This window comes from Chrysemys picta, chromosome 8 (assembly GCF_011386835.1).
Source record: "Chrysemys picta bellii isolate R12L10 chromosome 8, ASM1138683v2, whole genome shotgun sequence".
NCBI lineage: Eukaryota > Metazoa > Chordata > Testudines > Emydidae > Chrysemys > Chrysemys picta.
In genome coordinates, this window is record NC_088798.1 from 46046869 (window position 1) to 46062268 (window position 15400).

The following is a 15400-nucleotide window of genomic DNA, read 5'->3' on the forward strand; positions in this document are numbered from 1 at the left end:
ACACTTTGATTTTCTCAAATTTATTGTCTGAAATTAGATAAATTGCTGTTCTTCAGAATCCAAAATTCAAGCTGCATTGCTTGCTTTTCATTGGCCACATAAGACACTTAGTATTCTTCCCTTTCCTTGACTGGATGAGCTTATAATTAAGTTTTGGGTTCAAATGTTTGTGAAAAGTAAGTTTAGAATTTGCTTGCCACAGGCATTCAAGCAAGAAAAATTGAAATTTGCTTTCTAGGAGCGTTCATGCAAGTGAGTCACTTGCATGAACATCTGCTGTCACAGTACAGTTATAATATAAATACCCTGGGTAATGGACCCATTTCATTGACTGAAGAGGAGACAGGCAAAAATAAATCAAATAATTCTATGTTAAAACGAGGGATTTTTTTTTAAATTAAACTCTATAATAGTAGTAAGTTTGGCTAATGAGAGTTCAGATAACATCGTTAGATTATTGCTATCCCTTCCAAAGAGCCACTTGTTTTTTTATTAAAGAGCTCAATTTGGCCCAAGCATCTACCTAAATGAAGATTTAGCTTGAATTGATATGGCTAGGTGCTGGAAGCCAGCTTTATATTCTCTTGATTTAACCCCTATTTGGTTTCAGTCAGTCAGCCCCTTCTAATTTTCTATGCTGGTTATCACATGTAGTTTACATGTGGGAGGTTTTGGCTCTTTTATTTTAATTCGTAAAAAATATAGTTTGCCACCTCATTTCCTGAGTAGGGGAAGTCAAGAGCCCTCCAAAAATCTACCATCCATGACAGTTAAAGACAGTAAAAGCCAACTAACCCAAAGAAACTGCTTTGCAATTGTCCCATTCATGTCAGTGGGAAGCAGCCACTCTGCATTCCTGCAATTATGTGGTACTAAGCAAATCTACAAACACTCCCAAGCCCACTCTTGTGATCTAATGAGGAGTTCTTTAGCAACTGCAGACAGAAAAAAACTGATAATAAGCAAATCTTTCCTTGAGATAAGGTTTTCTGGTGTGTCTGTAATAGGACAGCAGAAAGAACGAAACCAACTCTGCAGTATACTTCTTGCAGGTGGTTTCTCTTGCCCCATCTTCTCGGATTTTATAAAAGTTTTCAGTAAAGGGCTTTAGTAAAGTGTGGATTTTCCCTTCGTATTATCCCTTTAATTAGGCTCTTTTTAACTCTAGAGCAGTTAGGCTCTTTTTAATCCTCATTGGTAGATTACTCCATTTTGTTTATATATATAAGTGGATACATTGAAAAAAAAATCAGCGGAGTAGTCATAGAAGTTTCTGCAGTATTTGCTCCACTCTTGTTGTGCAAGCGTGGGTGATTTGAATCAAACTAGTTATGTACCTTTGAAACAGTCATTAGGTCTGTTTCCTGTGCACTGTATCTTTGAATTGCTGAGCACCCTCCCTGCATGAAGTTCAGCTCTGTGGCTGGTTAAAAAAATAGGAAATGTTTTCTTTAAGTTGCAACTGTCTTCATTCCCCCATTTTGTTCTCAGGGCACAGCACAGAACAGACAAACTCTGCATGCTCCTTCAAGGATACTTTGTTCTTTCAAGGAAAGAACATACGGTTAGGCACAGGCCAGAATGAGTGGTGATGAGTATGCTGCAGCACTCCAGTAGGCCTTGTGAAATATTTCTGAGTAGCAAGTTCTCCCTTGCTCTGGAGGAGAAGCAAGTAACTAACCTAGGGTTACCATATTTTGTGCCTCCAAATGGAGGACACTCCCCGGGGCCCTGCCCCCGCCCCCAGCCCCGCCCATGCCCCCCGCCCCAACTCCGCCCCCTCCCAAAGTCTCCGCCCCCTCCCCTGCTTCCCACGAACATTTAATTCGCGGGAAGCCTGAAGCAGGTAAGGGGGGCGGGGCGGGAGGAGGAGCGGCCCAGGCTGGCCCCCCGGCGGCCCCAGCCTGGGTTGGCTCGGGCCCTGGGGTGCCGGCCCCGACCGACCACCCCCCGCGGGCCCGGCTCCCCCACCCCGGCCCCCAGCCCCGCGGGCCCGGCTCCCCCACCCCGGCCCGGCTCCCAGCCCCGCGGGCCCGGCGGACCCCCCGGCTCCCAGCCCCGCGGGCCCGGCGGACCCCCCCCGGCCCGGCTCCCGGCCCCGCGGGCCCGGCGCACCGACCCGGGCCCGGCTCCCGGCCCCGCGGGCCCGGCGCACCGACCCCGCGGGCCCGGACCGGCACCGCGCTCCCGGCCCGGACCCCGGCCCCGCGCCCAGCCCGGCCCGGCACCATGCCCCCGGCACCATGCCCCCGGCCCCGGACAAAGAGGCCCCGGCCGAGCCTCCCGATTTTCCCGGACATGCCCGGCTTTTGGGGATTTCCCCCCGGACGGGGATTTGAGCCCCTAAAAGCCGGACATGTCCGGGAAAATCCGGACGTATGGTAACCCTAAACTAACCACATCCTCCAACACTGACTTAGCTGCTCTGGCTAGTGATAGTGGCATATATAGGTGGGGGGTATTAAAAAAAAAAAAGTATAGTTCATGTTTTTGGTGATGGTTAAGAGTTATTTTATCTGAACTGAATTGCCCAGACTTATGAGGAATATACACAAAGCACGTTATTTGCTGGGTCAGTTTCTGAGGCCATTACTCAGAGTTTACTCAGACTCCTACTGAATTGAATGGAAGTTGTTTCCTCAGAAAGGCCTGAATGAAAACTGACTATGCACTTCATAATCTTGTCTTCAGAAAATAAGGTATTATATTTGGAAGTCAGGGAACAGCTTTAAGTTTTAATACAAAGCTTTTCTCCAGCTACTTAAAATCACAGAAAAAGAAAAATGCCCAAAACCAAGGAACCAAAATTGCCCAATCCCTTTTATTCATTCATACACTCATTATATTTTCAATTTAAAACTTAGTGTTCCCATCACCCCTAGATTGGTTCCTAGAAAGATGGGATATAAAAAGATAAAAAGGCAAGTGAGAACAGAGCGAGTCACTGTACAACTGTGGCTATTCAGACTTTTTTTGTAGTTAAGGAGAACACTCTGACATTCTGAGCTTGCTATTGCATTATCTCTGTTAAATTGCATTCCATGCGGAACTGTCCCAGAGAGCACTGTTATACAATTAGGCCAGGTCTGAACATTAAAGAAAGAATCTCTAGGACTTTTCTTTTTATATGTACTTCATTATGCCACAAATGCGCAGAACCTACTAACATGGATATTTCAGATTTCCCCTTACAAAATGCAGTGTAGCAAACTTCCCATCAATCACTGGCAGTGCGAGAAAGTGTTTGTTCCTATGGCAAATGCCAGCTGCTGTAAATGGACTGTGAAGTAGAGAAGCTGTAGCAACTCCAGGTATTTCTGTATTGGTAAGCAACAAACTCAGATTTTTTTTTTAAATAGCAATCAGTGGCAATTATTCTCATCATTGCACACATCTTTTCTCTTGCCCCAATTTGTTTTATTAGCACAATCAGTATTTTACATGATAGTTAATTAGTATAAATGGAACTTTTAATATTAAGTAAAATTGCCCTTTCCATGAAATGCATAACATTAGGTACAGTGGCCGTCTAAGATCAGAGATTCAGCAGAACACAGAAACCTTTAAACCATGGCATTAAGTAATCCTGTACCTGATTACAATAAATAAACAAATAAATAAATAAATAAAATCACATTGTTCCAACCACCTCTGCTGGCAGAAGGAAAGAGAAAAAGAGGTGGCTCTATAAAGAGAGGAGTAGAAAGAGGAAGTGCTATTGCTGCAAGACTTGTACATAAAAAGTGATATTGGTGCATATGTAACTGACATCTCCATGACATCATTTCACTAACACACACACACACACACACACACACACACACACAGTCTTACTTCCATCGGAGCTCTGAGAAGATCAAGTTTCATGCTGCAAGTGGGAAAGGCTGTCAGGAGTGGGTATTCAAGGTGCCCACACTCTAATGGAAATGGCTACTTCCCAAACCCCGTCACTGTGCAAGTTAACTTTAAAAGAGCATTGGTTTCGCTTTCACAATCAGTGGCACTCGGGAAGGAAGAATTCAAAGGAAACATTAAGTGCAAACTTGCGGAGTATATCCTCTGCCTGGAAGAAGCTCACAGAGTTTTCATAAATGTATAGATTCCAAAGCTAGAAGGGACCATTGTTGTCATCTAGTCTGACCTCCTTTAGTACACCTATCATAGAACTTCCAGCATAATTCCTAGAGGAGATCTTTTAGAAGATCTGGAAAATGAATCATCCAATCTTGATTTAAAAATGGTCAGTGATGGTGAATCCATCACAACCCTTGGTAAATTGTTCCAATGGTTAATTATCCTCACCATTAAAAAATTGTGTCTTATTTGTCTGGCTTCAAATTCCAGCCACTCCAGAAATTCCTTTCTCCACTAGATTGATTATTAAATATTTGTTCCCCATGTAGATACCTATAATCTAATCAAGTCACCCCTTAACCTTCTCTCTATTAAGCGAAATAGATGGAGCTCCTGGAGCCTAGCACCATAAATCATTTTTTCTAATCTTTAAATCATTCTCATGGCTCTCATCTGAACCCTAATTTATAAACATCCTTCTTGTTACAGGCATGTTTTATTTGCTTATGATTTTTCACTATTGTGTGCAAGTTTAAATTTATTTCCATATCACTATCAAGTTATATGGCTGCTGGATATACCTCCTTTCAGGTCCCTTTGTGTAAACACCCATTGAGCTAAAAACAGAGACAGGGAGGAGAGTTCACACGCACAAAAACTGGGGTGCCTACAGAAAATCACCTAGATTTATACTTTGGTCCCTAAATAAACCAAGCCTGATTTTCAAAAGGTGCTGACCACTCACAGCTTCTATTGAAGGCCATAGATACTCAGCAACTTTAAAAATCAGTCCTTTTATCAAAACAACTTAAGTACAGTTTTAGGCTTCAAACTTTCAAAATATTGGTTATGTGTGATGGATTCATATATGTCTGCATTTATGTATATCAATTGGCAACCTCCATTTTGTTTTGTGGAAAGCCATTTGGATTTTCAAGCTCTTCTGGGGCTTCACCATGGCCCTATAGTTTCCATAAAAGGGGTGTCATGAGTAACTCTTGCACATAGCAGAGGGCTAACAAGGGAATGTTGTTGAACCTGGATAACATTACATTTATGTGGAATCACCCTTAGACAAAGAGCTGGCCACTAGAGATGTGCAAATAACTGATTTTTCAGTTTGCTGGCATTGTAAATAAATAATTTTTGATAAACCCACAAGAAAATTTCCCTCAACATTTTTGGTGAAAAGTTACAAAAACATTCCATTTACTTTTGAGCTTTCACTTTTTTAAAAAAATAAAAAGGAAAAAAAATCAAAACAAAGTAATTTCAAAATGAAATCAAAATAGTTTACTTCAAAAATGTTGAAAAAATATTTTGATTAAAAAAAAAGTTTGGTGAAGTGGATTTGAGTTTGTGAAATCTTTTGGTTGACCCAAATCTGCATTTTTCACAGAAAAAAGTTTTGGTTGGACAATTTCATTCAGCTTTATTGGCTACCACCCAAGGACACTCGATCTCACAGGTAAGCCTATAAACAAGAAACAGATACATGACAGGAGTTTGAGGCTGATGGGGGAAGATATGGAAATTACAAAAGGACAAGGTCTGCACTGAATCATTCTCTCTCAATAGGAACAAGAAAGTCAAGACTGAATAGGAGGAGAGAAGATTCTGGATACCCTGAGCAGACACCGAGCAAATCTCAATTGATCCTTGGAGAGGAGAATGAGGCAGGGAGTTGCACGCAGGTTTTGTTGTTTTTCTGTAGACCTGTATATCTCTTGTACAGTCTATGAATAAAAGTATGATTGGTTTAGAATTCCTTTTGCAAAGTCTGTGTCCTTTCTTCAAGTATGTTCCATCTACGAAGGGGTAAAACTATAAAGCAGAGTACCCCCCTAGTGCAGAGTTCTGGGGTGGGCATGCTTCAGCTACTGGGATGTCCTAGGCATTAGCACTGACCCTGCGAGCCTAGGGGCAGTTGGACTACAGGGTTCCATTCCCTGGAAGCAGTACCAGACAAAGTCTGTACCTGGGAAGTGTGCCTGAGAGGCCAGTTCCAGAGACTGAAGCCTGCAAAGACCCGGGGAGCTCAGAAGCATGCTGCATCCAGGTTTGGATTGAAGCCTGGTAAGAGTGCAGTCAGGGGAACTTAATCCTGTAATTTTAAAGTTATTTTTTGCAGATTACATTCAGGTGTCAGTTTAAGCACAACATCAATGCAACATCAACCCATTATCCTGGACTTTAGGAAACTAGTCATGTACAAATATCTGCCAAGTCCAGGTTTCCTTAAACAGGTACCTACTCGAATACTCACAAAAGATGGAACTTTCCCTATACACATAGGTCTCATCTAGACTAGGATTTAAGAAGGTCTGTTTGTTGGCATGTGCTACCCAATACATTTTAACAAATTTTTAAGTTTATGTGTGTACCATGGGAGAAATGTCTGTAATAAAGGACATTTTATTACAGACATTTCTCCCATGGTACACACATATACCATGCGAGCTGAGGAAATCCCTGGTGCCACTGCCTATAACCCTGAGGAGCCATCCCTGCTGCAGTTGCTGGCCCCAGCACCTCACACACTGAATCAGCACCTTGCTCAGCACCTGCAGGGTTGGAGATGGAGCCTGTCCCTCTCTCACCTCACAGAGATGGTTCCTGTCCCTGTTCTGGGCCTTGTGACCTGGCACATACAGGAGTCGCAGAACCACTCAGGGTTGGCCCATGCACCCCCACATCTCCATCAAGGTGGATGGGCCAAACTTGAGTGAGGCTGCAACCTCTGTGTGCCAGGCCAGAGCACCACACATGCAGAATTCCTTCATTGGAGATAGGTTCAATGGGAGATTTGGATAAACAAGGAACTGAAGATTTAGCCTGACATCTTCATTTAATCTGCCTTTAAATTCCAGGCCTGCACCTCTGTCTTAAAAAACCTGTAGAGGTTTAGTAATCTTTCATTCGATTACTATCCTTTCACTTCCCTTTATTCATTCCCTTTATTTTTCTCTCTAAGTTTCCATACTGGTCAGCTTTGACTGAAAATCTCAAAGAAACCTACACTAGATTATTTCTAGAACTTGCCTCTTTCCAAGTAATTATATTCTTTAAACTCCGTACAAAGTATTTAGAAGACCATGTTCAAAAATGATGTAAATGAATCATTTTACTTTTGCAGGTTTATTTTTTTCCTCCTTGATGGAGAGATTCTGAATTTTCCCTGCTTCTAGGATTTCTGAACAAGAATAGGACATGCCTAATAGCCGATAGCCTGACACTAATTGAGTCAGGTCACAAAAAGGAATCTGTCTTCAGCCTTCAAGTTACACTATTTGTCCCATTGATTTGCTTTTTGTACCTTCAAAAAAAGAAGAACAGGAGGACTTGTGGCACCTTAGAGACTAACAAATTTATTAGAGCATAAGCTTTCGTGGACTACAGCCCACTTCTTCGGATGCATATAGAATGGAACATATATTGAGGAGATATATATACACACATACAGAGAGCATAAACAGGTGGGAGTTGTCTTACCACCTCTGAGAGGCCAATTAATTAAGAGATAAAAAACTTTTGAAGTGATAATCAAGCTAGCCCAGTACCGACAGACAGTTAGATAACAAGTGTGAGATTACTTACAAGGGGAGATAGATTCAATGTTTGTAATGGCTCAACCATTCCCAGTCCTTATTCAAACCGGAGTTGATTGTGTCTAGTTTGCATATCAATTCTAGCTCAGCAGTTTCTCGTTGGAGTCTGTTTTTGAAGTTTTTCTGTTGTAATATAGCCACCCGCAGGTCTGTCACTGAATGACCAGACAGGTTAAAGTGTTCTCCCACTGGTTTTTGAGTATTTTGATTCCTGATGTCAGATTTGTGTCCATTAATTCTTTTGCATAGAGACTGTCCGGTTTGGCCAATGTACATGGCAGAGGGGCATTGCTGGCACATGATGGCATATATCACATTGGTAGATGTGCAGGTGAACGAGCCCCTGATGGTATGGCTGATGTGATTAGGTCCTATGATGATGTCACTGGAATAGATATGTGGACAGAGTTGACATCGGGGTTTGTTACAAGGATAGGTTCCTGGGTTAGTGGTTTTGTTCAGTGATGTGTGGTTGCTGGTGAGTATTTGCTTTAGGTTGGGGGGTTGTCTGTAAGCGAGGACAGGTCTGTCTCCCAAGATCTGTGAGAGTAAAGGATCATCTTTCAGGATAGGTTGTAGATCTCTGATGATGCGCTGGAGAGGTTTTAGTTGGGGGCTGAAGGTGACAGCTAGTGGTGTTCTGTTATTTTCTTTGTTGGGCCTGTCTTGTAGGAGGTGACTTCTGGGTACTCGTCTGGCTCTGTCAATCTGTTTTTTCACTTCAGCAGGTGGGTATTGTAGTTTTAAGAATGCTTGATAGAGATCTTGTAGGTGCTTGTCTCTATCCGAGGGATTGGAGCAAATGCGGTTATATCTTAGAGCTTGGCTGTAGACAATGGATCGTGTGGTGTGTCCTGGATGGAAGCTGGAGGCATGTAGGTAAGTGTAGCAGTCAGTAGGTTTCCGGTATAGGGTGGTATTTATGTGACCATCGCTTATTAGCACAGTAGTGTCCAGGAAATGGACCGCTTGTGTGGATTGATCTAGGCTGAGGTTGATGGTGGGATGGAAATTATTGAAATCATGGTGAAATTCCTCAAGGGCTTCTTTTCCATGGGTCCAGATGATGAAGATGTCATCAATGTAGCGCAAGTAGAGTAGGGGCGTTAGGGGACAAGAGCTAAGGAAGCGTTGTTCTAAGTCAGCCATAAAAATGTTGGCATATTGTGGGGCCATGCGGGTACCCATAGCAGTGCCGCTGACTTGAAGGTATATATTGTCCCCAAATGTGAAATAGTTGTGGGTGAGGACAAAATCACAAAGTTCAGCCACCAGGTTAGCTGTGACATTATCAGGGATACTGTTCCTGATAGCTTGTAGTCCATCTTTGTGTGGAATATTGTGTAGAATTTTCCACAACTGCAAACAAAATTGAAAGAAGGTGGACTATTTCAGTGGGATGTCATGAATTCTTCATGGTAGCCCATAAAAAAAAAATGCATGATTTAAAATTGTCAGTTGGATTTCAAAAAGCTTCTGCTGTAGCAGCAGGGTATAATAATGTCACACTAAAAGACTCTGTTATGAGTATTCAGCTCACAGGTGTAACAGCAGGAGCAAGAATAGGACACAGAGGAAAAAGTGCTGACAGATGGTGGATACACCAACTTCCTTTCCACATAATGAAGGGGGCTGTACAGCTGGAGGTGCAGAACTGATTAATTCATTTCTCATTTAGCAGGACCACATAGGCTTTATTGTTGTAACCCTTTGTTTCTAGCAGACTTCATAATGACATCCAGTTTATTTAAATGCTAACCTTGATTATTAAAGGTAAAAAGAACAATGCCAGCAGTATGCAATGAAATTAAATCACATACAACACCACTGAGTATGCTCATGTGAAAAGCAAATCAAGGGCATCTCATCTATTTAATTACACCCCCAAGATCTGGTTCAACATTTGCAAGTGATTATTTCAAAGCAAAGTCTTATAAGCCTTAGCTAAAGATTCCTACATGCCAAAAGCAATGCAGGTATGTACCTGTTTGGGGGAACTCTATTAGAATTGGGAAAATAATTTGTAATGAATAATTTTATAATTTTTGCTTCTCTCTGTTCACAACATTTCTGCAAAGTCTGATCTTCTCAGATGTATATATTAGTGAAAATATTTACAAAATAATTTCTGTGAATAAATTTTGATGTGTAGATTGAATACTTCAGTCAATTGCTTACAAACAAAATTTGAGATGGTGAAATTGCACATATGGTTACTTTGTTCTTTGGATAAATGTGTAACTCTTAAAATCAAAATTTCCAGAGCAAATATTGTGATATTAAATTCAAAAGATGCTTTCCATGAATATTCGTATTTGCATATACTCAACTGCTAGAATATTCACGGAAGTGAACACAAAAGGGACATTAACCCAAAGTGAATGCAATTTACCACTTGAAAGAATATGTTTGTAGCATTTTGTCACTATTTTCCCAGTTGTACCAACAGTTCGATTGCCTGTGTCTCTAGTCTTACCACAACAACTATATCAAGCCAACTTCAACTTCTTTTATTGTTGGTTATTAAAAATATTGTTCAAGACTGTCAAAAAGATGCCTAAAAATTATGACACCTCAATCCATATTTTAAAAAAGTCTGAATACTCTCAGTTCTTCTGGGAAATCAGGTTAAACTTATTTAGATGTCCAACTACAGACACCCATTCTTGAAAATCTTGAACATTATATCTGCAAAATGGGAAAATCAGAGAAGGGGGGAGAGGGGAAATATTGCCTGGCTTAGAGCAGTAATGGGATCACAAATAGGAGAATCCAGGAAAATAAAGGAAAGAAATTAAAAGTAATAGTAAACATTTATCATTAATACTTAAAAGTTTGCCTTCCCTTTATTACAGGAAAATGATTTTTAAAATTAAAAACTCTAATATACAAGGAAGAAAAGAACAAGCTCTCTCTCTGGATTCCAATCACTGCAAGCAGACCCTGATCCAAAATACACTGAAGGCAATTGGAATCTTTCCACTGAATTCAGTGAACTTTGGATCAGGCCCATATTTGCCCACTTCATCCTCTCCGCAGAAAAATCTCAGGTCAAGGATATAAAACTCCACCAGGGTCCCCTGGTGGAGTTTTCCAAGGATCTGTTGGAGAGAGTGAACCCACCCCACACCTACATTGCAGACCAATGGATTTTAAGAGATCCACTGGAGGCCAGGGCTTTGGGAATAGCATGACTAGATTTTCCCCAATGAAAAATCAGGATCAGTTGCATGGTGGGGATTAAAGATTCTTCTTCCCTCTTCTCCCATATCAGCCACCTCCACCAAAAAAGAAATAATGCTGCCTCTTCTCTCACAGACTAATTCCCCTCAATTAATGCTACCCCTTCCCTTTCCCTCCCCACAATCAGTATTCATCATACTTCAAATATTTGCATGATATCCTGTGAGTAGCATCTCAAGAGTTTGAGCTTATTTTGTGGGCAGAGCTTGGAGGAATACTGCTACCACCTTCTTACCCCACCCCCAACACAGTCCATGGACAGAAACAGTCAGGACACCACACTGTCACTCCAAACTGGGACAATCCTGGTAAAGTGTGTGTGGAGGCATTGTACCTCTGAGTTGCTTTCAGGATTCCCTTATCACACCTTGTCTCCATATATTGGAGAGTCCAAGACAGCATGAATGCATTCTGGTACCATGCTCAGAGATCTCAAGTAAGAGGTAGAAGGTCCATGTCATGAAGCGGGAGGCAAATCAAGGTCAATACAATCCTACAATAGTAGGATCTACTATTACTTACAGTGCTATTACAGTAGTACATACTATTGGCTGTATATATGAATGTTTGAGTGGTGATACATAGAGAACCACCCACAAGCCCTAGCCCTTCCCTTCCCTTCAGGGTCACAATTCCAGGTCTCTGCAAAATGGGGAGAGATTGCCCTGCAGAGTCAGTATTCCTGCCTTTAGCACACCCTTGACAGAGTTTCTTAGGATTTTAGTGAGTGATTTCAGCCAATGTAAACTGTCAAAACAGTTATGTCTACATCTGCTGACAATCTAACCCAGTGTTCATTTCATTATCATTCATGCAGTCATATCGCTCATTAATCGTGAGGATTTAGATGACTCCTCTGAAATCACAAAAACACGCACAATGTTGACACCTCCAGGAAGTTCAGCTTGAATGTTTATTTTTCTGAAAATTCACTGGATGTTTTTTCTATTTTAAAAGATTTAATCATCCAGGCAGAAAGCAGTAACAATACCATATGACTTAGGTGATTAATTACACAACAGAACAAAGTCAACGCTTCAAACAACCTATAGTTTGAGATTTTTAATCTAAAATATTTAAGGAATATTTATTAACAAACACTATAACAATACCTGGATCAGGTTACAAAGGATTTAATAACCACAATCAGAAAAGCCTGTGTTCATATGTACTTATACTCCAGTATTATTAATGACGACATGTTCTGCTGTGAAGAGCGCTTCCTAATTCTGACTATTCCTGGATTGAAAACTGGTTATTTCCTCCCAGAAATGAACATTCTAGTGTAGTGCTACCACAATCAATCTCCAGTTCACAAAGAAAGAAAGAAAACTTATTTATTTCACCTTCCTCCTCTAAACTCAGTTTTCCACTATCAATAAATGGACAAATGTGAGTAATTGAAGAAATAATGCATATAGTGGTATTTGTGTACAAGGCTTGGAACACGGACATGTCCATCTCTTTAAACCAAAATATTTTATACTAAGGACAGGTTTAGAATAAAATTTAGTCAGTCAATTACAATGTAGGCGGAGGGGATTCAGCTAGGCACCAAACTTAGTATAATTAAATGGCAGAAAAGTACAACCTATTAGTCTAATGGGTTGGAAGAGAAGGAGGTGGGGGGGGGGAAGACTGACATTAAAGCAGTCAATAAGATTATATAGCAGACTAGGAAATTAGGTTTAACAACATTAGAACAAGACCACATCCAGAGAAATAAACTTGGCTCAGTAATTTGTCTGACCTAGCAGCTAAAGAGCCGATAACATTTTGGACCTCAGACAAATATAAAAAGATTTTGTCTGACTTTTTAGAAATCTTTGATTAATTCCTAACCAAAAAGGACACTCCTTCCTCCTTCCACTTTCCTTTCATTTACTTTTTGCCCTCTTGTTGTTGGTTCTCCCCTCATTTTGGGGGGCAAAACAAAAATCAATAAAATAAATAAAAGAAAGAAGGGAATAAGAACTAAGAATAAAGAAGGAGTAGAGATGAATTAAACACACACCTCGGAGATGTTAGACTGGAGAAAATAGAATGGTAAGCATGGATTTGAAATGCTCAATTTTAGCATGTGCATACTGCTTTCTGTGCAATTTTAAAGTGTGCACAGGTAAAAGTGTGACAATGCTAAGGTGCTCTAGGATTGAGATTTACAGAAGTGGTTTGATCCAGTACCTAATGGGCCAAATCTAACCTCTCCATACACCATTTTCACATTGATGCAACTGATTTGACCATTAGTTACTCTCAATTTACACTGGCATAAGAAAGATCATAATCATGCACTCTGTAAGAAAAGTCCAAATTAAAGGTCAGTTATGATGTGATTGAGTGGTATTACATGATAACCACAAAAGCTGCAAACTAGCAAGTAAGGGAGAAAGGCATGGCTTATGTTTCCCAGAGAATATACAACACGCTTACACCTTCTGTAGAAATTAAACCACCCATCCCTATCTTTGCTACCCTGGCCTCTTGTATAGGTTGTACGATAACTACATCTGTCTCTGAAGTAATACCAGAATTTAGTGCTACATTCTGCTTGGATTAGAAGGGATTTTGCTTTTTTATTTGAAGGGACCAGTAAAAAGAGAACATTCTGGGGAAGTTGGCCGTGACCCTACCATTTTGTATTCACTTGAGGACACATGCCTCTGCATGCAACTTCTTTGCCTTCTCCAATTTGTTGTCAGCTTCTCATCCACAGTAACCTGCTTCAGCTTCTACCTTCAAATGCAGAAATAAAGTAAAATAGAGTGGTAAAAGGCATTAATTGCTCTTCCAGTCAGGAGACAAAAAAAGGAAGAAAAAAAACTTTTGCACAAAGATGACCTTTTTTCCAATGCTTGTCAATTTTTCCATTCCCTACAATAATTTCTCTAAAAGTTTGCTCACACCCACATATGCAATCTCTCACAAAAGCTCTTCAGACTCCAAAGGCCAAATTATGTACCAGGTACACACATATTTCCACTGAAGTTTCTTCTGGGGGTAGAATTTGGCTGGCTGTGACAGCACTAGGCATGCAGATAAGATTCACAGTGAGAAAAGAATTTCAGTGATGCAACTTTCCACTTTTCTCTCCACTGAGACACACACACACACACACACACACACACACACACACACACACCCCTTAGTTTGGTGAGAAGTCAATACCCTATATGGCAGTAAAGATGGTGGTGAAGAAGACTGTAGATGCTAGTCCACCACCGATTGTAACAGCAACCACAACCTCACTCTTAGAGGTGGTCAGGAAGTTTTTGACAAAACAGGCTTTCAACTGAAATTGCGGATTTATTGAGAATGGAATTTCAGGGAAGGAGAGAGAGACAAAGAGCCCAGAGTATATAATAAATCAATGGTTAGGGCTCCCACCTGGGATATGCTCTCAGTCTGTTTTTTTTTTTGTCTCTCAAAAAATTGGAAAGGTCTCCGTTTCATTCCTCATCAAAATGAAACCAGATACACAAACTATTTCAAGGTTTCTGAAACAGAATTCATGCTTTCTTGCACTACTCACTATATCATTCCAGCAAGTGAAGTAACTACTTGTAAAACGAGAATTAGGTCCAAAGTTACTCAGTGCAGTAAAGTATTTCTATGGTTCTTTTATACTCTGTTATAGACATCTTCAGTCTCCAACCCTAACCTGGCTGATTGCCTATTTGTCCCCATTTCCATCTTTCATTGTGTTTAAGATCTGCTTTGCATTGTGATCATTTAACTAGTTTATCAGCTTGCTCTTAGTTGTACATGTCAGTTACGCAGTGACAGTGCTTAAATACAAAGATGATAGATTTTGTCAAAATACATTTCCCCTCTTATTTAGCTTCATTCAAAGGAAAAAAACTTTCTTCAATGCCACACAAATGTGTGTATGTTCACAGACTAAAATGGTAAGGACATTTAGCACAATATAGTCATCTCCTTTTAAAATATTCTTGTTTTCCACTTAGCTGAAATCAGACCATCTTAATGTTGAACCTTCACTTAACCGAATCTAATTATAGCTACTAAGTGACCCCATGGGAAATGCAGTGACAGGGAAAGCATCTTTAAAAGAGAATGGTTGTTGCTTTTGTTCATGTATTTCAAAACCAAGGAGAAACTTGACTGATGAATATTATTATTCACACAAGAAATGTCCTTGCACATTATATAAACAACACAAAAGTAGGGAGAAGACAGAGGGAAAATTGGTGAGCATCTCTCAGAAAAGAATAGATAAGTGACAGGAGAAACAGTTAAAAGAAAAACTTCAAGACCTTGTCTACACACAGAAGTTGCACTAATTTGCATTAACTTAAAACCCTGCACATTACCTACACTTCTATATGGGTTTTAAACCAGTTATATTGGTTTAGCATATACCTGTAAATTCACTGACAAGTTAAATGAGAAAAAGAAAAAGGAGAGAGAGACCGGTTTAAACAAATATAAGCATCCACAAAGGTGTCTGAACT

General features: G+C 40.5%; 1 protein-coding gene across 10 annotated transcripts in view; it reads right to left on the reverse strand.

Moving 5' to 3' along the window:
• LOC103305707 (uncharacterized) overlaps positions 1-15400 on the reverse strand; it is a 123028-nt gene that overhangs the window by 29744 nt on the left and 77884 nt on the right. For 7 of the 10 annotated variants that reach the window (XR_010589753.1, XR_010589752.1, XR_010589751.1 and 4 more), the window contains exon 1: positions 3835-13551. Coding sequence is in view for 3 of the 10 variants with exons in the window: in XM_065554429.1 (XP_065410501.1) it covers positions 13559-13584 (26 nt within the window). In the remaining 7 variants the exon portion in view is untranslated. The other 3 variants (XM_065554429.1, XM_065554430.1, XM_065554431.1) reach the window with 1 other exon arrangement.